Source organism: Mandrillus leucophaeus, unplaced genomic scaffold (assembly GCF_000951045.1).
Source record: "Mandrillus leucophaeus isolate KB7577 unplaced genomic scaffold, Mleu.le_1.0 Scaffold366, whole genome shotgun sequence".
NCBI classification, from domain to species: Eukaryota; Metazoa; Chordata; class Mammalia; order Primates; family Cercopithecidae; genus Mandrillus; species Mandrillus leucophaeus.
Window position 1 is genome coordinate 1697051 of NW_012103876.1, and position 27941 is coordinate 1724991.

Here is a 27941-nt window from a genome sequence, read left to right on the forward strand (position 1 = left end):
GGTGTGGTGAGACCTTTGACTTTATCCTTCTTTTTCCATTGGCATGTTTGTCACCCACTGGCTCTTGTGTGTGTGTGTTTCAACCTTGTAAACAAGCCATAAAATTCTGTGTGCCTGTCAGAAGAACAGCATTGGTGCTGCTCTTTGGTGTTCACCATAAGAAAATGCCCTTTGTTATTTTATTAGGTGGCAGGGACTCAGCTCCGAATTCTATATAGAAAAAGCACCTGGATCCCAGTCTTTCAATGGCTTCAAGACAACCAGAAGTGCCTGGTAAACTTAATTCTTCTTGGTAAAATCATGTTTTGCCCTTATTAATGTTTTAAGCTAGATAGTAACCATTTTATCTGAACTATATGTTAATGGTTAATCTCTGCCACCAGGTGAGTATTTAGACTTAATAGATTGGCTTATTTTATTTTATTTTTTTGAGATGGAGTCTTGCTCTGTTGCCCAGGCTGGAGTGCAGTGGCACAATCTCAGCTCACTGCAAACCTCCACCTCCTGGGTTCAAGCCATTCTCCTGCCTCAGCCTCCCCAATAACTGGGATTACAGGCACACACCACCACGCCCAGCTAATTTTTGTGATGGGGTTTCACTATATTGGCCAGGCTGGTCTTGATCTCCTGACCTTGTGATCCGCCCGCTTCGGCCTCCCAAAGTGTTGGGATTACAGGTGTGAGCCACCGCGCCCGGCCAGTTTTATTTTACTTTCGAGATGGAGTCTCACTCTGCCCAGGCTGGAATGCAGCGGCATGATCTCAGCTCACGGCGACCTCCGCCTCCCAGGATCAAGTGATTCTCCTGCCTCAGCCTCGAGTAGCTGGGATTACAGGTGCCTGCCACTGCGCCTGGCTAATTTTTTGTATTTTTAATAGAGACATGGTTTCTCCATGTTGGCCAGGCTAGTCTCAAACTCCTGACCTCAGATGATCCTTCCGCCTTGGCCTTCCAAACAAAGTGCTGGGATTACAGGTGTGAGCCACCGTGCCCGGTCTTAGATTGGCATCATTTAAATATTTTATTAGTTGCTCAGCCATAGTATGAAACTTTAACTTAAGGAGAATAGTCACTTCAGTTAAGGGTATTATGACAAGTTTGTTACTTTCCTAGTTATCAAATAAGAATTCAGAATAAGTTGTGCAGTTCTTGTAGTATGTACCAAAGTGATTAAACTCACCTTCTTGTAGTATGCACCAAAGTGATTAAACTCACCTTTTTGGGGGTGGTGGGGAGGTGGGATGGAAGTCTTGGTAAAATGGCACCAGCCTGCTTAAATGGCAGATTGAACTTAATCATGAAAATGCTCACAGCAACCCTTAATGAGTCAATTTCTGGGTTACTGACACCATTGATGACTACTTGAATTGTTTCATGAGAAAGGAAAGTGATTTTTAATTAAATCTGAATCGCTTAATTTCTGATTCTCGGTAAAGTATGATGACAAAGAAAGATGATAGTTCCTATCTCTCAGGATTGTGAAGATTAAACAAAATATGTAAAAATGGGAGTTAAAAATCAGTGATAAATATGTATTTACTGCCCAGAATGCATTTGGTCTGTCTGTACACGAACATATTTTCTAGTAAGTATTAGCTGACTTGATTGGTTTTAGGATGGCTGTTCAGTGGGAATCTTTAAGATGTTTTCGAAATTGCTTCCCAACTAGGTGGATTAACAGAAGTCTCCTGCATTCCCCAATATAGATCCATCTCTAGTTTTAACATCATCAGCTCTGTTTTAGTTTGTCTTTCATTGTTGCTGTGATTACCGTACACTCCATGTAGCCATCGCGAGCCGTAGGGTTGTGCCCATTCGGTGAATGCTTTGTAGTGTGTTGCATGCAGAGTGTGTGCACTGGCTCAGGTCTGTGTTCCAGTTCCCGGCGCACTCTTTCAAGCGAGGTGATATTGGGCGAGTTGATTGTGAAAATGGGAAATTGGAAAATGGGAAGAGTATCTGCTTAATGAGGATTAGATAAGATGAGGGACGTAATTGTCTAGCAAGGAGGAAGACTTAGTAATATTCGCTTGTGTGTGTGTTTGAGATGTGATGCACACACCATAAAATTCACCCACCGAAAGTGAACAATGTTGGGATTTTTAGGATATTCACAGGGTTGTGCAAACAGAACTACTATCTAGTTGCAGTACATTTTCTTTCTTTTTGAGATGGAATCTCACTCTGTTGCCTAGGCTGGAGTGCAGTGGCACGATCTTGGCTCTCTGCAACCTCCGCCTCCCGGGTTCAAGCAATTCTCCTGCCTCAGTTTCCCAAGTAGCTGGGACTACAGGCACGTACCACCACGCCTGGCTAATTTTTGTATTTTGAGTAGAGATGGGGTTTCGCCATGTTGGCCAGGCTGGAACGCCTGACCTCAGGTGATCCACCCACATCAGCCTCCCAAAGTGCTGGGATTACAGGCGTGAGCCACCGCACCCGGCCAAATCGCAGTACGTTTTCATAACCTCCACAGGAAAACCTCATACCATTAGCAGTCGCATCCTCACTGCCCCCCACCCACTCCCTGGCAACCTCTAATCCTCTTTTTATTTCTATGGTTTTGTTAATTATTACTAATAGCAATAGGAATAATAGTGAGAGCTGCTTGGTCCCCTTGCCATTTAAATGAAATCTTTTTTGGTTTTGGACTTACTGCCAGGCAGGTTGATGTCTTAGAGAATGTGATTGTATGATTTTAGCAACAGGAACATGTCGCCTCTCAGGTGGGGTCTGGACATGAGTTCTGATACGCAAGGGTTAGTAAACGAAACACAGTGAACTTGGCTCCCTGGTCTGGCACAGCCGAGAGTGCCCGCATCACAACCGGACATGCTGGGCGTCAGTTCCAGTGGACAGGAATGGCGGGATCAGCTGGTGGTGGTTTGCGAGAGGGGTTGTCAATCATTTCTGTGATGGAAAGTGACTCTGCTGTTGGAATAAATCATACAGAACATTTGCAACTACAGGTGATGCCAGACAACATTTCTTGCAGTGCTGTTTTCTTTGGTGAGGAAAGGAAGGTAGAAGATCCACAGACCTTGGCTGAGCCCCAGGCAGCCATTTTCTGAATGAACTTGGGAAGATCAGTTTACCCCTAGGCCTTAGTTTCCTCATGTATGAAATGGGAATGAGAACTTCGTATCCTCAGTCATTTCATATCCTCAGTCTTGCATGAATTGAGAGCTTTAGTATTGCAGTAGGAGGGTGGCTTCTGTGGCATAAAGGACACAGGTTTGAAATCAGATAGGTTTGGGTTTTGATTCCAAACTGTACTTGGAAGTTGTGGTCAAGTACATTTAAATGGAACTTCAGGTTTCCTAATCCATGAAAATTAGCTGGACGTGGTGGCATATGCCTATAATCCCAACTACTCACTGGGCTGAGGCACTTGAGCCAGGAGGTCGAACCTGCAGTGAGCCGTGATGGTGCCGCTGCACTCCAGCCTGGGCAACATAGACTGTGTCTCTAAACAAATAAAAAAAAAGGATTAGGACAGCTGAGTGGGTTAAGCGGACCCCCCCCCGTGTCAGGCATAGAGGAAGGGCTTGGTGCCACTGCCTTTCCTGAACGGGATTAGCTACTCCAGAGCAAGCTGTTTTGCTCTGTCCGAGAACAAGAGTATTTCAGAGCTTTCCTTCCTGCAGATTAATTCAAAGCTACTAGTATGTCCAGTTGCTGAACCTGTCTTGACAGGTGTCTCTGTTCTTAGCTCTTGAGGCTAGTGGGCCTCTAGGCAAGATGTCCCTGCCCATCGGGATATACCGCCGGGCACTCAGCTATGATGATACCCTCGAGGACCCTGCGCCCATGACTCCTCCTCCATCGGACATGGGCAGCGTCCCTTGGAAGCCAGTGATTCCAGAGCGCAAGTATCAGCACCTCGCCAAGGTACCTGACCCTGCTGGCCGCTTCTGGCACACGCAACCCGTTTGTCCTTCTTCTGCTCCAGGAGCCTTCAGCGGCTCCCTGTGCCCACGGAGTTGGGCAGCAACCATCCCTGTATGTGTTTTCTGTGCCTCAGTTACAGTTGTCTTTTCTTCTTTAAGATTTTATTTATTTTGTTAAAAAAAAAATTTCGTTGTTTTTGGGTTGCCCGGGGTTTTTTTTCCCTTGGTTGATTTTTTTGTTGTTGAGTTTTGGGTTTTTGTGTGTCCGTCACCCGAACAGTGTACAGTGTACCCAATAGATGGTTTTCTAAATCCCCCTCTGTTTTTTTCTTTTTAATTCAAAACTCGAATGGCCTTGTCTGCTCCTGAGACTCTTCCACATTCCCCACAGAGCTAAATCCAAGCTCAGCATGATCCACGTTCCATGTGATCTAAGTCTTGCCTGCATCTCCCCAGCTCCCCTACCCAGTGCTTGAACCACGCAAGTTACCTAAAATTCTCGCACTTACCAGCGTATTTTCTGCCTGTCCGTGTTTGGCTCACACTGCCCTGATTGTTTAGGATGTTTACCATCCTCATCCTGTCCTCTCACCCCTTCTCCCACTCCATTTGCCCTTTAAGTCTTAGCTCAAAAGTCTCTTCTGTGACAGTTTGCGTGACATCTCCGTCCTCCTGATAAGACCATCACCCCTCCCTCTGAGCTCCCCACGGTACCATGGTCCCCATCGTCATTCCTGCATTGCTTTCCTACCCTCCATTAGCTTCCTGAGGACAGGGGCCGTGTCTAGGTTTGTACTGTTACCTGCAGAATCCAGCCGAGGGCCTGGCATGATTCCCAAAAAATGCTCATTTTGTGATTGGGGAAAAAAATTGGCCCTTTCTTGAACACATGCTGTACCTCTCCTCATGCTGTTCTTCCAGCCTCAGCTGCCTTTGCCCATGGCCGTCCTCTGTAAGAACTGCCTCCTTCCTAAGGCCCCTCCGAACACACCTCACAGTCTTTCATGCAGTCTAGTTTCGTAGGTTCGTATTATTGGAGCCTCTGTTTCCCGACCTCAGGGACCCTCTCCCCTCTGACTCTCCAGCCACCAAGAATACAGAAAGGCTAGACTGTTGCCTGAATAACGTAAGTCCACCAAGTTCACATAAGGCTGTCTAACCTGTAGTTACAGTTTCTCTGAACTTTGAGCCATATGATAGCTCAGGGCCTGACAGGCAGTACACAGTAAGGGTCCCCTGAAATAGACCGGGGTGTGAGTCCCAGGTGGTCTGTCCTAGCAAGACCTTGGGCACACAACTGCACCCTGAGCCCCAGTGTCTCCCTCTGAGAGCTGGGAATACCTTATGTCATAGAGGTGCTGTGGGGATTGAGTAAAGGGATGTAAAGGCTTGGCACATTCTGTATTAGCTACACAGCTGGTACTATGAACGCAGGCTCCCTGCTTAACTTTCTCTTTGCAGAGCCATATTTGATTCTTTCTAAGGAGTGTTTTTTCCCCCCACCTCCAGTACACTCTGAGGGCAGAAAGCTCCTTTCTAAGAAAGTACCCCCTACAGCTCTGGGGGATATTCCCTATATCAATTATCTACTGAAATATGAGCCAGTCAGCTGTTGAGGAGAGAGTATGCCACGTAACAGGTAGCAAAAGTGCAAGGAGAAAAGGCCTGCTGCAGCTTGCCTGTGACGTCAGAGCAGTGGGCTTGAGGGTCCAGAGCAGGAGGTGAGCGGGGCTTCTGGTGGCGCTTCCCAGGCCACACACTCTGCTGATGGCTCCACAAGGCAGGGAATGAGCGGGCTTCCAGGTTTCTGCGGGGCCTCAGCTGGAACAGCTGACAACTTGGAACAGCTGTGCCAAAGGAGAGCTCCGCCTGACTCATCACATGCGATCTTTCATTTGCCCTAACTCTCCCCATGTTAGGAATCAACCATCTTCCCAGTAAGGAAACATAGGCTCAAGTTTTACTCAAGGTCACAGCTTAAAGGTATAAATTCCGTTTTGTAGTAAGGATACAACATTTTTCAGTACTTTTTATCTGTCCCCCCCTTTTTTTCAACCATCTTATTTTCTTCTCAGTTCTTCCAGACAGGCACAGAATAAAGAGTAAGTCTTGTTCTCTCCTCCCTGCTAGGCCTGAGTAAGGTATCAGGTGTTTCGATTGCAGAAGGTGGAGGCTCCCAGCTCTTGCATGTTGAAAATGAAGAGCTAAGTAGATTTTTTTGTTTGTTTCAAAAGACCATTACTTGAACCTTGGGAACAGTGGTCCTCAGGTGTGGTCTTGGGACCAGCAGCAGCAGTATCACCTGGGAATTTATTAGAAACAAATTCTTGAACTCCACCCCGGACCACCCGGGACCTACTGAATCAAACTGAGGTGGAGCCCGGCAGTCTGTTTTAACGCCTGGCCCAGGGTGAGAACCACTTACCTAGTGCTCTCATCAATTAAGATCCAGCACAGTGCTGGGATGTGGCCAGTGCTTCATAATAAGCATTTCTTCTGCATTCTTAGGGCATAGTACTATAGTATACTGGAAGGTCAGTCTAGGAAGGTAGTAGACCTCAGACTTTCAAATTCTGACTTTCCCACCTTTATAAATGTAAACTATTCACATAATGTCTGTTTTTGTTGTCACTTTGGATAATACCTATCTAGCTGGGTGGAGATGACCAACTCTTCCCTTCAACGATTTCCTCACTTACCAGATTAATGTTATTTCAGTAACTTCCTCCCCAAAGGAGTAAGTTTAGGTGTGTGTCTCCCCTGCCCTGCCTAAGTGCTTCTGTACTGTACCTCTCTTGAACAGGTGGAGGAAGGAGAGGCCAATCTACCCTCCTCTGCCATGACCCTGTCATCGGCCATTGACAGTGTGGACAAGGTCCCAGTGGTGAAGGCTAAAGCTACCCATGTCATCATGAATTCTCTGATCACAAGTAAGCACTCTTCACCCTCAGAGTAGAGTGCCATAGGGGCGGGGAAGAGCTGAGGCTTCCTACAAGCGGACTGGAGATGATTCTGCAACATGCCCGCCTTACCTTGTCCCAACAAATGTCAGTTTGTTAGGTTGGCTGAATCATGTCAGTATTGAAGCTCCATTTATTAGGTGGAAGATTTGCCAAATGTTAAGCATCTTAGTCTGATTTAGGTGCATTCCTGTTGCTTTGTTGATACAATCTCATTTTCCCAGATCTGTCACTGTGGCCTTGGGCAGGCTACTTAACTGCGGAGACTGCCCCGCTCTAAAATGGGGAGTGTCACTGGCAGGCTGAGGTGAGGATGAGACGGCCCAGTGCTCAGTGGCTGGCAGCTGCTGCTGTCACTGTTTCAAGCTCTGCTGGAGAAGGCCAAACATCCAGGCATTTCCCACTTGCCCCAGTTTTTTTTTTTTTTTTTTTGTAATTAAACAGCTCAAAGTTGGTCTACCAGGAAGACGACCAGGTCCAAGTGTCTTTAGTCTTAAGAATGTATGATTGGTCATCCTAATGAACCCTGATATGAGAACTTGGATTTTTTCTTAACCTTATAACAAGCTAACTAAACTTCATTCTGGAGGGCTGTACGGGTTGCTGTGGGAAGTTAACAATTAGATACATGGCTCTGCTTGTCAGCAGCTGTGCCCCTACCAGGGTAAGGTACATAGAGGTTCTCCTTGGTTGGCTCATTTTTGAAGGCATAAGCCCTTGTTTATCTTCTCCAGGAGGGCATCCATTTGTCCTGGGCATTTCCTAGTGAATTCACCAAGAACCCAAAGTCCAAACTCTTAACTCTTACTTTGGTTTCTTTTTTCTTTTTGAGACAGAGTCTCACTCTCACCTAGGCTGGAGTGCAATGGTGTGGTCTCAGCTCACTACAACCTTCACCTCCTGGGTTCAAGCAATTCTCCCGCCTCAGCCTCCCGAGTAGCTGGGACTACAGGCGCGTGCCACCATGCCTGGCTAATTTCTGTATTTTTAGTGGAGATGGGGGTTTCACTCTGTTGGGCAGGATGGTCTTGAACTCCTGACCTTGTGATCCACCCGCCTAGGCCTCCCAAAGTGCTGGGATTACAGGTGTGAGCCACCGCACCTGGCCTATATACTTTGATTTTCTCTTATTCACATCTGTTGAATCAACAACACTACTTTTATATTACAAGCTTGAGAATGTGTTCTAGCAGTGTTACAAAACTTACTCATTTTTTTTTTTAGCAAAAGTAAGCACTCTTCACCATCAGAGTAGAGTGCCATAGGGGTAGGGAAGAGTTGAGACAACTTTTTTTTTTTTGAGACGGAGTCTTGCCCTGTCACCCAGGCTGGAGTGCAGTGGCGTGATCTTGGCTCACTGCAAGCTCTGCTTCCTGGGTTCACGCCATTCTCCTGCCTCAGCCTCCTGAGTAGCTGGGACTACAGGCACCCGCCACCACGCCTGGCTAATTTTTTTGTATTTTTAGTAGAGACGGGGTTTCACTGTGTTAGCCAAGATGGTCTCCATCTCCTGACCTCGTGATCCACCCGCCTTGGCCTCCCAAAGTGCTGGGATTACAGGCGTGAGCCACCGCGCCCGGCTAGCACAGTGTAACTTCTTTAATGAAAATAATTTACCCATCGGGGGTGGTGGCTCAGGTCTGTAATCCCAGCACTTTGGGAGACAGAGGTGGGTGGATCACTTGAGGTAAGGAGTTGAAGACCAGCCTGGCCAACATGGTGAAACCCCAACTTTACTAAAAATACAAAAATTGTTGGGTGTGGTAGCGTGTATCTATAATCCTAGCTACTCGGGAGGCTGAGGCAAGATAATTGCTTGAACCTGGGAGGCAAAGGTTGCAGTGAGCTGATATCATGCCGCTGTACTCCAGCCTGGGCAACGAGTGAGACTCTGTCTCAAAAAATATATATATAGTTTACTAACAGTACAGAACATTATGACACTCCAGTATGTGAATGTCACTCATATTTATTTGGCTTACTCATTTCCACATACATGCATATTTTTATATAACTCCAGGTATAGTAAATATACCATTCTGGTTTTTTCAGTTAACACTGCCATGAACTTTTGATGTTGCTATAGTCTTAAGTTTTAAAAAGCTGCATTTAAGGCTGGGCGTGGTGGCTCACACCTGTAATTCCAGCACCTTGGGAGGCAGAAGCGGGCGGATCACGAAGTCAGGAGTATGAGACCAGCCTGGCCAACATGGTGAAACCCCGTCTCTACTAAAAATACAAAAACTAGCCAGGCGTGGTGGTGCACACCTGTAATCCCAGCTACTCGGGAGGGTGAGGCAGGAGAATTGCTTGAACCTGGGAGGTGAGGATGCAGTGAGCTGAGATAGCGCCATTGCACTCCAGCTCTGGGCAACAGAGCAAGACTCCATTGTGGGGGAGGGTAGCGGGGCAGGAAAGCTGCATTTAATTCTGGTATTAGTTGGGTGCGGTGGCTCATGGTTGTAATCCCAGCACTTTGGGAGGCTGAGGCAGGAGAAATGCTTGAGACCAGGAGTTTGAGAATCAGCCTGAGCAACATAGTGGGATCCTGTCTCTATTAAAAAAAAAATTCCTGGTATTGGTATATTGTCATGTGTTAAATCCCTTGTTTTTAGATTTTCAAGTGACTACCTGGTAAGTCTGAAGAACATCTTTATGCATTTAGGTTTTTTTTTTTCTTCTATTTCTGATGGAAATACCTCCTTAGAAGAGGAATGACGAAGTCGTAAAAGGCATCTGGTATCTAGTCTTCTGGTTCACAGCTGCCACATTCCTGTATGTGAGAGTGTATTATGTGGTTTATGTACAGATTAAGCAGAAAGTCAGCCGTTATTCATTCCACAGCAGAACTAACTTTTTGATTATGAGATAATCAAGTCAGACTGAAGGAATGTTGAGTGGAGTTATGTCTGCTGTTCCAGGCACTGGGATGGGCCATTTCACACAGGAGAAACATGGAATCAGTAGACTTTGGCTAGCTCAAGGCAGGCTATCTGGTTTGGATCTGGATGGTACCTTGGTGCTATCTAGCCTGAATGTGGCCAGTTTCTCTTTGGCAAAATTTTTTGTGTAGGTGACGAGGGTGGTGAATCTCTTATATTTGGAGAATTTTTACTGTGTCGGGCTATCAGCCGCCTTCCTCATGCTGCTTTCTTTTTTTCTTTTTTTTCTCTTGAGACAGAGTCTGTTGCCCAGGCTGGAGTGCAGTGGCACGATCTTGGCTCATTGCAACCTCCACCTCCCAAGTTCAAGCGATTCTCACGTCTCAGCTTCCCAAGTAGCTGGGATTGCAGGCACCCGCCCGCCACCATGCCCGGCTAATTTTTGTATTTTTTTGTTTTTTGAGACGGAGTTTTGCTCTTGTCGCCCAGGCTATAGTGCAATGGCGTGGTCTCGGCTCACCGCAACCTCTGCCTCCTGGGTTTGAGCAATTCTTCTGCCTCAGCCTCCCAAGTAGCTGGGATTACAGGCATGTGCCATCACGCCCAGCTAATTTTGTATTTTTAGTAGAGACAGGGTTTCTCCATGTTGGCCAGGCTGGTCTCGAACTCCTGACCTTAGGTGATCCTCCTGCCTCAACCTCCCAAAGTGCTGGGATTACAGGCGTCAGCTACCGCGTCCAGCCCCATGTTGCATTTCTAAATACAAAGAAAATGTCACCGTGTACAACTAAGAGGAGGGTGGGAGTATTGAGCTCAAGGTTCTTCAGTTGTCCCTTTAGGAATAATCTCTTCAGCTTGGTGTGAGGGAAGGCTTCTTTCTGGCTAGACAGCCTTTGTGTGCGGTTCAGAATTAGTGCTACAGTACCTCTCTGGGGAAAATCTCCTCTTTGGATGGTCAGTGTGGTCTCTTGCTTCTGGGGAGAACAGTAGATATCCATGTTGTCCTCCCTGTGTTGTGATGGGAGAGGGCAATGGGCATGACTGTCATCTCCTCTGTTCCCAGAACAGACCCAGGAAAGCATTCAGCATTTTGAGCGACAGGCAGGGCTGACAGATGCTGGCTACACACCTCACAAGGGCCTCACCACCGAGGAGACCAAGTACCTTCGAGTGGCCGAAGCACTCCACGTAAGCTCTTAGGAACTTTCAAAAAACAAAACCTTCAGTGTTCATGGCTTGAAATGTGGCGTGGTTTCGAAGTTACCAGCTCAGTTAGTTGAGGACTGTGGAGTTAGTCTCGCTCCCGAGCTCTTAGCCTCGTAGTTTTGCTTATCCACCTATACAGTGGGTGTGTCTGTTTTGCTACTTCTGGTTAGCAGGATCGAGTGAGAGCCTCAGCTTACATATATATACGAGTACTTTATGAACCATAAAGCAAATGTGAAGTATCTTGGGGAGAACTAGGCAGCCTCAACAGAGGTAATAGTTTAACTGGAAAGGAACATCATGCTCTGCATTTAATTTTAACAAGTTAAAATCCAATGTGGAATTGGAATGTGTTTGCTATTTCTTTTCTATAAGTGAAGAATTTTAGTAAGGGTTAATTTAGTGACAGCCAAGTATTTGAATGAATAGTTTCAAATGACTTTCTTTCAGAGGAGACCACTTCATACTGGAGAGCATTTTGATTTGTGAAGCCCTTGCATTCATTTCATCCTCACAATCACCTTTTGGGGCAGATGCTCTTCTCCATATTTTGTCAATGAGGAGATTGAGGTTCGAGGCCATCTATTCAGCCGGTCATAGTACCCAAACCCAGGTCTCCTGATGCCTTACTTCCTGTTGGCTGCTTCCTCCTCCTTCCAAAGCAGCCTGGAAATCTAGCTCCTGAAGGGGCAGATTGTGAAGAGACGCAATTACAGTTAAGAAACTTGGACTGGCTTCTGTAGGCAAGGGTGGGTCAGAATCCAGGCTTGTTCCAAGCTTTAAGAGTTCTGAACAGGGTATGATGAGGGCAAGGTGAGGAGAGCACAAGAGGCCGGAAAGGGTCACGGTATACATTATATATAAGGAGAAATAACCTGGGTCTGGTGGCCTGTGGGGGATATAAAACACTGGCCTGTTTGCAGTCACCCGGGCTGAAGTACAGTGTTGCGCTCTCGGCTCACTGCAACCTCTACCTCCTGGGTTCAAGTGATCCTCCCACCTCAGCCTCCCAAATAGCTAGGATTACAGGCATGCACCACCATGCCTGGCTGATTTTTAGTAGAGACGGGGTTTCACCATGTTGGCCAGGCGGGTCTTGAACTCCTGACCTCATGTGATCCACCTGCCCCGGCCTCCCAAAGTGCTGATATTACATGTGTGAACCACCGCACCCGGCCCTGTTTGCATTTTGTAATGAGCATTCCAGATGATTCTTTTGCAGGCTAGGTTTAAAAACTGCTATAGGAAATCAGGTTTGGGCTGGTGGTCAGTTTAAGCTTTCAAACAAGGCCGATGCTTCCAGAGAGGGGTACCATCAGCCTTTGACACTTAACTGAGAACTTTCCAGTATAGGTCAGTGAGAATTCTATTTGAGCAATTCACCTTACATAACGGTAGGACTGACTTTGGTTGACTCATTTTCTGTGTCTTTCCCATAGGAGTAGAACATGAGGATGGCTGAAATATTAGCTGTAACTTACATCTTGTAACAGATTGTCAACTTACATGAATGGATCTGTTGAATGTTTGAGAAAATTCAAACGTGATCATTGTTTGGAGCACAGCTTGGGCTAAGCAGTGGCATGGCAGGCCCGGAGGGAGGAGACAGCATGGGAACCTTGTTCTAGAAGAGCTGAGATTAGACCTGTCTCTCCCTGCTAGACTGCGAGTCAGTTAGAGGAATGCTGACGGTGCTGAGGGAACCCAGAGTGGCTGACTATGGGAGAGGAGGAGGAGAGAATGGAGCAGGCTCCTCAGAGGAAGCATTTAGCTGAAGAGACCCACATGCCTGAGTCTTGGCTTGGAGAGACTGAGAATGGCAGGGCTTTGTCCGTGGTAGGAGCAGCAGCGAGACAAGAGCTTAAGCCCTGCTTAAAAGGCCAAGGCGGCTGGCAGCTGGAGTTCTGGCTCTTCCGTTTTACTGACTTGGGGGAATGTGGGGCAATTACTTCACTTTTCTGAAAGTAAAAGTTGTAGTGTAAAGCTTTAAGTACAGGGATGTTCACAATACAGTGTAGAATGAACACATTTTTTGAGGAGATGGAGTTCCATGTCCTTTGGCAAAAACAAAGGACTACCTGTTAGATCACTCGAAATCATTCCACCTGTGGATGTCTTGTGCTTAAAGTTAGAATGCGAACCAAATTGTTTATGCCTAGGCTTAGCTGTTTGCATTTGCTTTCATTTTTAAAAAGTCTCTCTTACCCATCTGAGCAGAAACTAAAGCTACAGAGTGGAGAGATAACAAAAGAAGAGAGGCAGCCTGCATCAGCCCAGTCCACCCCAAGCACCAGTCCACATTCTTCACCTAAGCAGAGGTCCAGGTGAGCCCTTCCTGTGACCCTTCCGAGTTCCCGTGTGCTTCAGGAAAGCTAGTGTGGCAGGCGCGGTTGTATTATTTCAGCCTGTGGTTTCGGAGGGAGAAGGGATAGTTCAGTTCCTGTTCTTTTGGTGTGAGACATTTCTAGGGGTGAAGGAAGAGGTATTTTAGGATATGTTTTGTTTTTTTTTCCAGGGGCTGGTTCACTTCTGGTTCTTCCACAGCCTTACTTGGCCCAAACCCCAGCACCATGGACTCTGGAAGTGGGGATAAGGACCGAAACTTGTCAGACAAGTGGAGCCTCTTTGGACCGAGATCTCTTCAAAAGTATGACTCTGGTAAGGCAGCGCCTTCAAAAAACAGAGCGGCATGGCAGGCATCTTACCATATTGTATATCGGGAGTTGCCTACTGGTTTTGAAATCATTCGCACTCTGGTTCACTTTTGTAGGAAGTTTTGCCACCCAGGCCTACCGAGGAGCCCAGAAGCCCTCTCCATTGGAACTGATCCGTGCTCAAACCAACCAAATGGCTGAAGAGCCAGCAGCCTTGAAGCCGCCCAAGATGGACATCCCAGTGGTGGAAGGAAAGAAACCACCACCACGGGCCCATAACCTCAAACCCCGTGACTTGAATGTGCTTACACCCACTGGCTTCTAGAGCCCTTTCTTTCCAGGGATTCTGGTAAAGAAGGTTTCTTGCACCCCACTCCCCTTTTACCTTGGCGTTGACATAGGAAAGGTATATTTAAAAACTTAATCAGCTGGGCGTGGTAGCTCATGCCTGTCATCCCAGCACTTTGGGAGGCCAAGGTGGGTGGATCACTTGAGGTCAGGAGTTCAAGACCAGCCTGGCCAACATGGTGAAACCACGTCTCTACTAAAAATACAAAAATTAGCTGGGTGTGGTGGTGGGCGCCTGTAGTCCCAGCTACTTGCGAGGCTGAGGCAGGAGAATTGCCTGAACCCGGGAGGCGGAGGTTGTAGTGAGCTGAGATCACGCCATTACACTCCAGCCTGGACGACAGAACGAGACTCTGTCAAATAAATAAATAAAGTAAAGAACCCGTTAAATTGAGGCTAGAGCTGGAGATGTAATTGGTTTTTGAGAAACATTAGTACAAAGTTGGCCCTTGTTGTGTAGAAGAAGTCATTTTGTACTGCTTTAAAGTTAGACTAAATATTCTCAGCACTGGTGCATGGGGACCTCATTACCTATTTTTTCATCATTTACCCTAGGTAAGAACGTTGATCACTGCTTACTAGGTAAAGAATGTTTGTGCTGTTCCAAAACCCAGACTTCTCGATTCCTTTACCACTATCCACGTGAGCACTGACAAATCATGGCTTAGAGGTGCTCATTGACTCCCTGAGACGACTGGCCCTGTTGATGGCTGGTGCTGTGCTCCAGCCTTATCAGTTAGGGGACCCAAGATTTGTTTGGGACCTGGGTACAGGTAAAAGCCAGATTCGGCAGGGACCCCTCTTTCTAGGCTGAACCCTAAGTCCCCCTGCTTTTTGGTAGACCTAATGGATCACTGTCCTGCAGCCAGTTCTTCTTGTGGGGCCTCTTAGGCCAGTGCTGGGGGAGGCATGCTCCTCTTTCTATGCCACAGAACAAACACTACTCTAGCAGAGCCTTTCTTGCACTTTAAAGTGAGATTAATTTAGCTCTAATTTGGTTAAAAACTTCCTAAGAGAGAAAATTCAGTCTACTGATTTGGTATAGGTAAATGGACATTAAATTTTAAAAAAAGTAAAGGAGATGGTAGGCACAGCTAGATTATAGTCTTGAGGTTCATGTGAAGCCAATGGTGTTACCTTATTTTGCTTTCCTTGTTCAGGTCAGGGCCTGGAATGCCTGTGTGGGGAGGTGAATGAATTCAAAATTTTCTGTATGAAAGCATTTTTCACCAAAATGAGCCTCATCCCTTTATGCAACACATAACCTTACTGAGGGAGGGAAATAGGGAAGCCACCTTTTTATTTCTCCTCACTGTGTACAAGTTCAGTTGTTGTCTTGAACACTGTCTCAAGTACCTGTTTTTTGTTTTGGATAGTACCTGGTCTGTATAAGAAGCTGGCCTTTCCATAGAGAGGCCCTGGAGTCTAAAATTATGAGAACAATTAATTTATTTGTGTCTTCTATTATGATTTCTTGTTTTGACAATAAAAATCCTTACTACTTTCTCAAATGTGGCTATTTTTTTGTCCTTTTAACAATGGTGATTCCACTCTGCCTACCCAGAGTCACAGTGAACTTGGTATTTTGAAAAACCATTGCCTTTTTATTGTCTCCTTTTAACATCAAATGTTTTGTAACACACTTGATCCTTTTGTTTCTACCCTCTATTTATTACAAAGTCAAATTAATAGGCAATATAATAGGTCTAACATAGAATGCTTGCATTTCATTAGGGAAAAATGAACGTCTCTCCTGAAACAGGTCGTCGGTACCTTGAATGACATAATATTGGTGTATAGAGTGGCTTCAGCAGAGGGATTTTTCCACATCTTGAATGAAAATGTTAAACGTGGTGCACACAGTATTAACCTGTTTCAAAAAAAGTATAGATAAATAATTTATTAAAAAATATATATACCTTGTATATTTAAGCCATATTTGAGAATAGGCTAGGATAGGATTATTTAAAAAAAGATATTTATACTAGAGTTAGAAATTACAACCTACTGATTAAATAATATAGGTTTGGTCTTGTAAGATTTTAGCCACTTTTCCTACTTTTGGAGCTTTTAAGTAGTTGGAGATAGAGTTCAGGAGGTATTCTTGGCATTCGGTGCTTGGCAGGCCCTCAGGAGCTGCTCCAGCCCTTTTGAGAGGGCTCTGCGTCAGGGTTCAAGTCCGCAGCATAGAAGAGCAGGAGCTTCAACAAGTGCACTTTGTCTTGGAGCTGAGGGACAAGAGGCTCCCCCAGCATCTGGATCAGGCGGCTGCGGAAGGCCTCAATCTGCTTCTCTACGTCCACCACTGTGATGTCATCTCCTTGCTGGGGTTTGGGCTTAATCCTTTTGATTATTAAGTCCTTTCGGTCGATCACGGAACTCCTTAAGTGTTCTGCAAGAGGGAAAAAGTCAGCTGGGTGCTCTGAACTGCTTTTTATTCCTTTTTTAAGAAGTCTAATTTTGGTAGGTAGGTAGAGTCTTGGCAAAGACTTGTTGACTAGCTACAGGGATACAAGTCGAAGGCTATGTGAGTGCCTGCAGTAACTCCACTTCCAGGAGGCCCTTTGTTCTCAGTTCTCTAGGGTCCTTAAGTTTTACATTAAAGTGATACGGTTGGGATCGGTGTCATTTTTTATGATCACATAAAAAGCGGTCAAAAAATGAAAATACTGGGGAAACAATCAGACATCTTCATCTATTCCATGTTCTAGCCAGTAGTACTTAACATGAGTATGATCATGAATAAACAACTAGACAATCCCAAATTGTAATCCCTAATGTTGGAGGTAGGGCCTGGCGGGGGTGATTTCTCATGAATGGTTTGGCACCATCCCCTTGGTGCTGTTCTAGTGATAACGAGTTATTGTGAGGCCTGGTGGTTTAAAGTGTGTATGCAGCACCTCCTCACTCTTCTGCTCTGGCCACGTAAGACATGCCTGCTTCCTGTTCAGCCATGATTGTGTTTCCTAAGGCCTCACTAGAAGCAAAAGCCACTATGCCTCCTGTATAGCCTGTAGAACTGTGAGCCAATTAAACTTCTTTTCCTTATAAATTACCCAGTCTCAGGGGTGTGCGTGTGTGTGTATACTCCTGACCTCAAGTGATCTGCCTGCCTCAGCCTCCCAAAGTGCTGGGATTACAGGTGTGAGCCACCGTGCCTGTCTGTTCCATGTTCTTGTTCTTGTCAACAGTATTTAACTAAGTGTGATCATGAGTAAGCAATTAACAATCTCAGTTATGGGACATTTACAAAATAACTGGCCTGGACTCTTAAAAAACATCTACTATGAAAGACAAGTAAAAGCTGGGAACTGTGCTAGACTGAAAGAGACCAAAGAGTATGACCACCAAGTACAATGCTTCATATTTGACTGTATCCTGGCTCAATCTAAAATCAGCCCCCAAAAAAGGATATTACTGGGACACTATTAGATAACATGCTATCAAGAACAAGTTTCATGGCCGGGTGTGGTGGCTTCTGCCTGTCATTCCAGCACTTTGGGAGGCTGAGGTGGGCAGATCACCTGAGGTCAGGAGTTTGAAACCAGCCTGGCCAATATGGTGAAACCCTGTCACTACTAAAAATACAAAAAAATTAGGCATGGTGGTGCGTGCCTGTAATCCCAGCTACTCGGAAGTCTGAGGTGGGAGAATTGCTTGAACCCAGGAGGTGGAGGTTGTAGTGAGCCAAGATTGCGCCACTGCACTGCAGCCTGGGCGACAGAGCTAGACTCCACCTCAAAACAAACAAACAAAAAAACAAAACAAGTTTCGTGAGTGTGATAATGCATAGTGGTGTGAAGTACAATATCCTTATGCTTAGAGATACATGGTGAACATGCTGAAGTACTTAAGCAATAGAATTATAATGGTGTACTTATCAACTGTTTCAGAAAAAATGGTACATAAATGGATCAATAGGTAAACCAAATGTGTCAAAATCTTAGCAGCTAATGAATCAACATAAATGGTATATATATTTGGGCGTTCGTTGTACTGTTCTTTCAACTTTACCGTAGGTCTAAAAATGAAAACACTCAAGAAAACAAAAAGTTAAGGCCATCCCCAATAGATTCTAGAAGCATGTGAAATTGAGGCAAATGAGCACAAGGTCACATTAGGCAAATGTATTGAGAGAGTTCTGGGGACTCGAAGACTTCCAGTTGCATATAAGTACACCATCATTTCTCAGTCTCCTCATTTATCAAACGGGGATGATGGCATTTTCACTAGCAGTTATTAAAAGGATTGAGCTACACTGTGTCCAGATTTAGGACACAGAATAAATCATTTTAAGCGGTATATCAGGTTACATTTTCAAGTAATACATTCAATATGTTTTTTCCTCAACTTTCAGAAGAAATGCCTGAAAAGTAAAATCTCTCAAAACTAAAGTCTGTAATCTGCGAAGAAGTATAGTAAGTATACAACAGCATGTTCAGAAAGTCTGGAAACACAGGAAACAAAGCGGCCTCGAGATGGAAGTGCAAGGTCCTTTCAACATTCAAACAGCACACATCTACTGAGCACCTGCTGCACATCTGGAACTGGCTAGAGTCTGGGGACAGTGGAATTCAGAGCCTTGGGCCCAGTCCTTGTAGACTGATATTCTAGTTGCAGGAAGCCTGACAAGTTAGTCAACAATATTGATTGTAGTCTGTGGCAAATGCAATCAAATAAATAAATCAGATGCGGTGATAAACAGCAACACTGGGGGGAATAAGGGAAGCAGCCCACTCTAGGAGGGTCTGTGAGCTGAGTATGGACGGATGAGGAGGCAGCCATGCAAAGGTCAAAGGGAAAAGCAGTCCATGGAGAACAGCAAGAGCAAATGCCCTGAGGAAAAGCATGCCTGAGAACTAGACAGAAAGTCAGGGTAGTAAGCCTTCTGCCATGGTAAGACGCAGCAAGAAGTCCTTCACGCGTGCAGCCCCTCAACCTTGGACTTCCCAGCCGCCGGAACTGGGTGGAAGCACTGGGGATGCATATACCACATGTTAATTGCATCCATGGAAGGCAATGGAAATTACATTTGATACTTAAAGTGTTTCAGCTAACATAAAGTAATGACTTTATAAATTGAGAAACTTAAAAAAAATCAGAGTAATAAAAGGGAGAGAAGTACTAGATGAGATTGGAAGGTAGGGCAGGCCACATTATAATGTGGAGTTTGGCCTTTGAGAGCAAAACAGGGTATCCACAGACTTAGAGGGTTGTAAACAGGGAAATATGAGCTGTTTCATTTGTGACTTGTTAAGAACAGTCTTAGGAAGAAAAGAGCCTTTTTGTAGACTTTGATTTTCTTAAGGCATGTGCCACTCTGAAAAATATAAAAATGATTTTGAAAGAAGTGGGAAAAAAGTTGACTGAATAGGGTGGGACGGGGATACTTAGAGGGCAAGCAAGAAGCATTTGGAGTTTATTAAATCCTGCAGGAAAGTTAAAGAAGCAAATGTTAGCAGCGCCCATCTCAGCACTGTCTATGGGGGAGGAAACCCTGGCCAGTGGACTTCAGCCCTGCTAGTCTAGTCAGCAAGGCCTTGGATTTTATGCTTCGGTAAGATGAGAATTGTTATATCAGAGGCTGCTGATTACTGTATGAGGACATTTAGCACTGAAAAGGGTTTGAGCCATAATGCCTGAATCAAGATATTTCAGCTGATAGTATTGTTAGTAGTTTTGGATCAATAAAAGAGTTAGCTATTATTTTATCATCATCATCATCACCATCATCACTATAGGAATCATGTACCTAATATGTCAAACCTGAGCTCCTGATCTTCCTTGCAGATCTTTCTCCATGTCAGCAATGGCAGAACCCTGGGAGTCATCCTTCAGACTCAGTCACTTAAGCCCTGTCAAAGTTATATTCAAAGTGCTTCTGTCCCATCCACTGCCTTCTCCACTGTCCTTCCGTCCTCGCCACACCCTTGTCACCATTACCCCTCCCCTGGCTCTCTGCCAAATGATTCGCTACACATCAGGTAGAGCGGCCTTTTACATTTGCAGATCTGATCATGACACTCCCTTACTTGGAACCAACCACTTTGATGGCTTCACTCTGTTCTAGGAACCAGCTGAATTTCCTTAGCATGGCCAAGATGGCCCTTCGCAACCTGCCCCATGGACTACTCTAGTCTCATTTAGTGTTATTCTCCCCTTACTCACTACATCCTTGCCCTGCTAGCTTGTTCTATGTTCCTTGGACTCACTAAGCATCTTTTTGCCTCGAGGCCCTTGGACATGCAGTTCCTTCTTTCTGGAAAACTCTTGTCTCCCCATTTGCCTGGCTAACACCATTACTTCATGTCTTTATTTATTTTTGAGACGGAGTCTTGCTCTGTCACCCAGGCTGGAGTGCAGTGGCACGATCTCAGCTCACTGCAACCTCTGCTTCCCAGGGTCAACTGATTCTTTCTCAGCCTCCCGAGTAGCTGGGATTATAGGCACCCACCACCACACCTGGCTAATTTTTGTATTTTTAGTAGAGATGAGGTTTTGCCATGTTGGCCAGGCTGGTCTTGAACTCCTGACCTCAGGTGATCCATCCACCTCGGCATCCCAAAGTGTTAGGATTACAGGGGTGAGCCACCGTGCCCTGCCTACTTAACATCTTAGATGAGGTATTACTTCTTCAGGGAGGCCTTCCTGGGTCCCTCCAAAAATAGACTTTGTGCACTTGTACTTCCTTCATAGCATTTACTTTAATTGTAACTATAGGTTACTCGTATGATTATTCATTTAGGACCAACTGATCCTACCTGCTTCTGCTTTTCCCCATCCATGGCCTGGGCTCCTTGCAGGGAGGCTGTGTGTGTGACTGTCCTCAGAATGACTGTGACTGACTTCTGTAAGCTATGCTGGCCAGATGAGCAGGATTCAGGAAAAGCATGCATTTGTTCATTTAAGTATTGTATGTTCAAATCCCTAGAATTCATACTCATAAACTCCATGACAGGCAGCACTTTGTAATTTTGCAGAGGCTGAAACTTGAGCCACATGGCTATGCAACTGGGGTGGGGGGATTGATTCTCTCAGTTGAAGAACAAGAACATGAGCTCAACTGACAGCCCAGAATCCATGTCTCTGACAGATCTGTTTGAATCCTGGCTCTGCATCTACTTTTCTCTCAGCCTTTGTTTTCCCATCTGTAACAGGGGGGTGATACCTTCACAAGGTTTTTGGATTATATAAGCCAGTGCAGGTGAATTTACCTAATCTCTTTTCCTCTCTCCCTCCATGCTGAGAGTTCTCCTAAACAAAGGGAAATCTTAGGCTCTCTAATCCCTTCCCTTCTTCTCCCACTCGTGCAGCTAGACAATTAGTGGAGCTAGACAACTCAGACTAATCTCAAAATGCCCTCAACCACATCCACAGACCACGCGCAGAAGGCAGAGATGAGAAAGGGGCCCTCACAGTAAGATGCTTACTGACTGACAAGGACGCTGACTATTGCAGGGTACCATTCGGCTGTGTTCTTTGCAGGACAATGTTTTCAAACTACTAGTGCTAATTTTCCTCCTTCCCAACTCTTGGACCTCAAAGAAGCTGGAACGAACATTAAGGATAAAACAGCATTGCAACACACCCCATTTATTCTTGGTCAATATATACTGGTCTGAGGCCTTTCTCTCTCTTATCAAAACATAAAAAATATTCTGTAATAAAAGTAGATTCCGTTTCCATCTTAAGTCATTATTGCCCATGATAGGTGTATTCCCTGGGAATTGAAATAGTAAGGGAACAAAAAATGTGAAAGGTAAACTTTAAAACAAGCTGTTTAATATTAACCTTTCTGGTACTCTCCAAAACAATTACATAAGCCTCCTTGAGGCTAAGAACACATGGAACTTGCCTTCGGGTCTTTGTTCTGAGAAGGACATGCACCTTTCTTTGAGGGTGCTACAAAATGCACAAACTGCACAACCACATATCATGCATGAACTGGACAACATACTTTTTTGTTTGTTTATTTTTTTTGAGACAGACTCTCACTCTGTCGCCAGGGCTGGTGTGCAGTGGTGCGATCTTGGCTCACTGCAACCTCCGCCTCCCGGGTTCAAATTATTCTCCTGCCTCAGCCTCCTGAGTAGCTGGGATTACAGGACCCCACCACTATGCCCAGCTAATTTTTTGTATTTTTAGTAGAGACAGGGTTTCACCATCTTGGTCAGGCTGGTCTTGAACTCCTGACCTTGTGATTTGTCCACCTCGGCCTCCCAAAGTGCTGGGATTACAGGCATGAGCCACCATGCCTGGCCGACAATGTACTCTTTTAAGTGTTAGTTACAAGAGTCTGAAACACAGAGAAGACCCTTAGCCTACCTCTGCCCAGGAACACAGGAAGACAGATTCAATAAAGATTAAACACTTAATACTTTTTTCACACTCAAGAATAATCCTTGCAAGTTACATACTATCATCCCCATTCTATAGAAGGAAGAAACCGAGGCCTAGAGACAGTTAGCTGCCCAACACGGAGTAAATGGTGAAGCGGGGATTTAAACTCAGACTTTCTGTCTTAAATCCAGAACTTTTTTTTTTTTTTTTTTAAACGTCTCTACAACAGCTTTGTCAATTCCTGGCCTGAGAGGGTCTGAGGGCTATCTTACCTTCTCAAATGCCATTACTGAGTTAAAATAAACCTCAATATGATCATGGGCATGTGCACTTCACTTATACACTTTTGTCGCTTACTATTTGGGAATAAGTTGCAGACACTGTGCCCTCTACCCTCAGTACTTCAGTATGGATTTCCTGAGGCCAAGGATATTTACTATCACAATCCAGTATGATTATCAAAAATAGGGAATTCAGTATCCACACAATACTGTTATCTAATCTATTAAAGTTTTACCAATTGTCCGAACAATGTACTACAGCCTTGCCCTGCTAGTTTGTTCTATGTTCCTTGGACTCACACTAAGCAACTTCTTGCCTCAAGGCTCTAGGACATGCTGTTCCTTCTTTCTGGGAAACTCTTGTCTCCCCATTTATGATTTCTTTTCTCCTGTTCAGGATCCAGCCTAGGGTCATGCACTGCATTTAGTATTTATGTGCTTTAGTTTCTCTTAAATATGGAAGAGTATCTCAGTCTGTCTTTGTTTTTAAGACACTAGCACTTTAAAAAAGTACAGGTCAGTTATTTTATAAAAGGTCACTCAATCTGGTTTTGTCTGAAGTGTACTGGCCATTGGATCGCGGTCATAAACTTTTGGCAAGAACATTACATACATTATGATACATCCTTCTCCGTCAATCACATCCAGGAAAAATGCCGGGTTTCTCCCCTAGCAAGTTACTAGTTTTCCTCTAGTAATTAATAATTCATCAGTTCTTCAGTTTTCCCACAGGCCTCATTAATCCTTGGCTAATAAAATCATTCTCATTTGAAGCAGCTATTGTATCATTATCCTGGTCAACATTTACTTTCTGAGGGTTACCAGGTCTAACTCTCCTACATCGTCATTGGTCACTGGCTTCACCTGTGACCTGAGCAGCTTTGAAGAGCCACTTTCATAGACTTAGGGTATCTTACATCTTCTGCAAGATGTACGTGTTCACCTTGCTCCTGATTTGCTCTGTACTTACATCGTATTGACAGATGTTCACAATGTTTACAATGTCCACAGTCATTGAGCAAAGATGCTGCAGTGACAGGCCAAGGGAGGATGCCAGGGGTCTTCAGGTCATTCCTGACTCCTTCTCAGGTTCTGATGACTTCTCTGTTTTTTTTGTTTTTTCCCTTGAGACAGGGTCTCACTCTGTTGCCCAGGCTGGAATGCAGTGGCATGATCTTGGCTCACTGCAACCTCTGCCTCCCGGGTTCAAGCGATTCTCCTGCTTCAACCTCCTGAGTAGCTGGGAGTACAGGCGTGTGCCACCACGCCTGGCTAATTTTTGTATTTTTAGTAGAGACAGGATTTCACCATGTTGGCCAGGCTGGAGGTTCTGATGACTTCTGCTTACCTACACAACCTTACAACTATGAGGACCATGAATTGTCGGCCATAACAAGAATATGTGAATTCTTTTTCACAGTGGTGACTCCAGCTATGTCATTTCTTATCCCTTATAATAAGTTACATACAACCAAGGAACAATGTCAACAAATTAGAATCTCCTGTGTAGTTATGATTAATACAAATGTCCACTGAGACATCCCACAACTCCACTTGTGAATAAACGCTCCTTACCTCTTAAAACATGTTGATAACTGGACAACAGAAACTGCAGATGCTCAACCAATTCGTCCCAAGTCTGCCACTGGCTTTTATCTGACTGTAGAGATAGTAAAATTGATTGATAATAAATGCCTTCCCCAGTTAAAATTTTTGTACAGTTTTCAATTCACCTTCACAGAATGCTCAAACAGTTGTGTTTTAAGCTAAAATCCTATGGGAAGGGTTCGGGTTTAGAGCAAAGGAAGGTGCTCTAGGTCTGAAATTGAGCAGGGAAAAATGTACCTGACACTTGAGCAGCGACGTAGAATTATTCAGAAAGTAGAGGGCCTGCGCCAGAGACAGAGGCAGGCGGGTGGGTGTCTCGCAGCTGTGGAGGAATATGATCTCTAACACTTTGCAGCGCAGAAGGTGGCTTTCCATGGTAGTAAAGAACATCTCTCTGTGTGGAGAAGAGGAAGAGGGAGTTAACCACAACTGTGCTTCAAAGAACATAAGCCACGATTCACCCTGAATGTACAACATTTGTCCTAAAAAAGACAGGTAAGAAGGAATACCATGGAGGCCTACAGAATCACAAAACCTGTGGAAAGGGTAGAAATGGGTTTGTTGGATTAGCAACGGCTAGAATCAGGAAAAAGTCTTTCACATTTGACAGAGACAAGTTTAGGATACATTAAAAATAATTACTACACATTGTAACTATGAGAATTCATCATGAGAATATTTCTGAATGCCTATGATGTGCCAAATACTATTTGGCACAACAAGGAATATTAAGATAAATAAAAGAGGGAACCACTCTCAAAAAGCTGATAGTTAAACAGGGGCAAGGGGTACGCAAAAGGAACTTAAAAACGTTCAGGGCAAGTGTGCTCGTACGCAAAGTGCTAGTGGTGCTCCAGAGATACACAGAAGAGAGAGCACATTTGGTCAGGGGACTGGAAGTGGCCTTCCTATGGAGGCAGAAGCACTGGTGAGAGTGTTCTAGGAGGGGCAAAAAAGGCTCAAGGCAGGAGGTATTTCTTTCTCTCTCTCTTCTCTCTCTCTCCCTCCCTCCGCCCACCGCTCCCTTCCTCCCTCCCTCTCCCTCCCTTCATCCCTCACCCCACACCCCGCCTTTCTGACAGGTCTCACTCTGTCACCCAGGCTGGAGTGCAGTCGTGTGATCATCACACACTGCAGCCTCAATCTCTTGGGTTCAAAGTGATCCTCTGACCTCAGCCTCCCAAGTAGCTAGAACTACAGGAGTATGCCACTGTCCCGGCTAATTATTTTCTTGTAGAGATGGGGTCTCACTATGTTGTCAGGGCTGGCCTTAAACAATCTTCCCACGCTGGCTTCTCAAAGTGTTGGGATTACAGGCATGAGCCACTGTGCCTGGCCATAATATTTTTTTATCTGAAACTATTTTCTCTTCTAATTTTTATGCCAGGGCTTGCTTTATAATCTGCAGATGGTAAACTCAGAGATCTACAAAGGGCAAGGACACAATTTCAATATATTCAACACACTAGGAACTGTAGATAGAATTACCTATAGCAATTCAAATTAAAAATTTAAAAACAAGGCCAGGCACAGTGGCTCACGCCTGTAGTCCTAGCACTTTGGGAGGCCGAGGCGGGTGGACTGCTTGAACTCAGGAGTTCGAGACCAGCCTGGGCAACAACGGTGATACCCCGTCTCTACTAAAATACAAAAAATTAGCCAGGCGTGGCAGCGTGTGCCTGTAGTCCCAGCTACTTGGGAGGCTGAGGCAGGAGAATCGCTTCAACCCAGGAGGTGGAGGTTGCAGTGAGCCGAGATCGCACCACTGCACTCTAGCCTGGTCAACACAGCCAGACTCCATCTCAAACAAAAAGATACAAATAAAAAAGAAAGGCCAACATCTAGATCCAGCCTCAACACAGTAACTGTTTTGGACTTTCTTTTCTGTCATCCAGAGAAAATACAGAAAACAACCATTTTCAGGCATTGGAGAACTTCCTACAAAGGACTGCGATTTTTTTTTTTTTTTGAGACAGAGTTTTGCTCTTTTGCCCAGGCTGGAGTGAAGTGGCCTGATCTCAGCTCACTGCAACCTCTGCCCCCAATCCCCAGGTTCAAGCAATTCTCCTACCTTAGCCTCCTGAGCAGCTGGGATTACAGGCGCCCACCACCATGCCCAGCTAATTTTTGTATTTTTAGTAGAAACGTGTTTCACCATGTTGGCCAGGCTGCTCTCGAACTCCTGACCTTAGGTGATCCACCCCCACTGCCTCCCAAAATGCTAGGATTATATGAATGAGCCACTGTGCCCGGCAGGACTGCGATTCTTGAGAGAAGGGAAACAAAGGTGGCAAACTTCATCTACCTCAGATTTCTTGCTGGGGGCACTTTCTAATGAAGGCAGAGGAAGGTGTGGGTCCAAAATAGAAGACAGTGGGCTTCTTGGGCAGGCAAAACAGAGACTGGAGTTTAGGACAGCTGAGGTGTCTGGAACTCGTGTCAGAGAAGAGGGTGCTCAGGAAATGTGTGTAAGGGAACGGGGAAGCCCCAAAAGCCTGGTGGAGAACAGCTACTGGGGGGCTGCAAGCTGACTGGGAATGCTGGAGATCTCAGAGTGCTGAAAGATACTGGTGTTTCAAGGATCAGTGTGGAGAGATCTCACGGAATATCCTGGACATTCAGTTGAGACCCCAGAAAGACTAAGCCTCAAGAATGTAGCTCCTTAGTAAGGGCTGCTGTGGAGCCATCCTCACAAATCCTAGAAACACGCCTCCACAGGAAAAAGCTAATCTGCCAGCAAATTAACTGCCTGCCAGAATAAAAGTCAATACTCTTTAAAGAAAGAGCGCAAAATCCAGACTCTCAACAATGTGGTGCCCACAATGTGCAGCACACAATACAAATTAGCAGATAAGTAAAAAAAGCAGGAAGATGTAATTCATAACCAGGAGCAAATGTCCACAGAAACACCAGGAGGTGATACAAACATTGGAATTAGTTGCGAGGGGCTTTTAGACAACTATTATAACTATGTTCAAGATTTTCAAAAGCAAGCAAGTAAATTAAGATGTACATAATGAGTGACTAGATGAAGACCTGCAGCAAAAAGAACAAAAAGGAACCAAATATCAACTCTAGATTCTAAAAATACAATAATGGACTTAACAGCAGATTGGGCACTGGTGGAATAAAAGGAACAGAGATTTTAAAGACTATTGAGAGAGAGAGAGGGAGAGAGAAAACAAAATAAATGAAACTAAACAGCAATAGAAAACATAGAGCCTCAGTGATCTGTGAAACAGATCTATATGTACACTTAGATTCCCAGAAGATAAGAGAGGTTAGGGCAAAAAAAAAATACTAAAAATATATATTTAGGCCAGGTGCGGTGGCTCACACCTGTAATCCCAGCACTTTGGGAGGCCAAGGTGGGCGAATCAACTGAGGTCAGGAGTTCAAGACCAGCCTGGCCAACACAGCGAAACCCCGTTTCTACTACAAATATAAAAACTTAACTGGGCGTGGTGGTACACACCTGTAATCTCAGCTACTCAGGAGGGTAAGGCAGGAGAATCACTTGAACCTGGGAGGTGGAGGTTGTGGTGAGCTTAGATTACACCACTGCACTCCAGTCTGGGGGACAGAGTGAGACCCTGTCTCAAAGAAAACAAAAGAAAACACCAAAAAATCCCCACAACCTGGATGAATCACCAGGGAATTATGCTCAGTGAAGAAAGCCAGTCCCAAAAGGTTACATACCAAATGATTCCATTTATATCATTCTTTTTATTTTTATTTTTGAGATGGAGTCTTGCTCCGTAGCCCAGGCTG

At 45.0% G+C, this 27941-nt stretch overlaps 3 protein-coding genes across 5 annotated transcripts in view; 1 reads left to right on the top strand and 2 right to left on the bottom strand.

Moving 5' to 3' along the window:
• ARL10 (ADP-ribosylation factor-like 10) overlaps positions 1 to 5237 on the bottom strand; it is a 22115-nt gene extending 16878 nt beyond the window's left edge. Inside the window, exons 1-2 of the mRNA XM_011990007.1 lie at positions 4883 to 5237; positions 3299 to 3469 (exon numbers count right to left, since the gene is read on the bottom strand). Coding sequence (XP_011845397.1) covers positions 3299 to 3469; positions 4883 to 4897 — 186 coding nt within the window. The 5' untranslated portion in view covers positions 4898 to 5237. The remainder of the gene's footprint in view (positions 1 to 3298; positions 3470 to 4882) is intronic.
• Positions 1 to 15452, top strand: part of KIAA1191 (KIAA1191 ortholog) — an 18609-nt gene extending 3157 nt beyond the window's left edge. The window contains exons 2-8 of one of the 3 annotated variants that reach the window (XM_011990004.1): positions 187 to 273; positions 3714 to 3892; positions 6695 to 6821; positions 10797 to 10921; positions 13157 to 13263; positions 13455 to 13597; positions 13710 to 15452. In XM_011990004.1, the coding sequence (XP_011845394.1) occupies positions 246 to 273; positions 3714 to 3892; positions 6695 to 6821; positions 10797 to 10921; positions 13157 to 13263; positions 13455 to 13597; positions 13710 to 13918 (918 nt within the window). In that variant the 5' untranslated portion in view covers positions 187 to 245 and the 3' untranslated portion in view covers positions 13919 to 15452. The remainder of the gene's footprint in view (positions 1 to 186; positions 274 to 3713; positions 3893 to 6694; positions 6822 to 10796; positions 10922 to 13156; positions 13264 to 13454; positions 13598 to 13709) is intronic. The other 2 variants (XM_011990005.1, XM_011990006.1) reach the window with 2 other exon arrangements.
• Positions 15453 to 15522: 70 nt separating this feature from the next.
• The window catches only part of SIMC1 (SUMO-interacting motifs containing 1), a 50888-nt gene continuing 38469 nt past the window's right edge, over positions 15523 to 27941 (bottom strand). The window contains exons 8-10 of the mRNA XM_011990003.1: positions 24408 to 24564; positions 24138 to 24222; positions 15523 to 16333 (exon numbers count right to left, since the gene is read on the bottom strand). Of these exons, the coding sequence (XP_011845393.1) occupies positions 16071 to 16333; positions 24138 to 24222; positions 24408 to 24564 (505 nt within the window). The 3' untranslated portion in view covers positions 15523 to 16070. The remainder of the gene's footprint in view (positions 16334 to 24137; positions 24223 to 24407; positions 24565 to 27941) is intronic.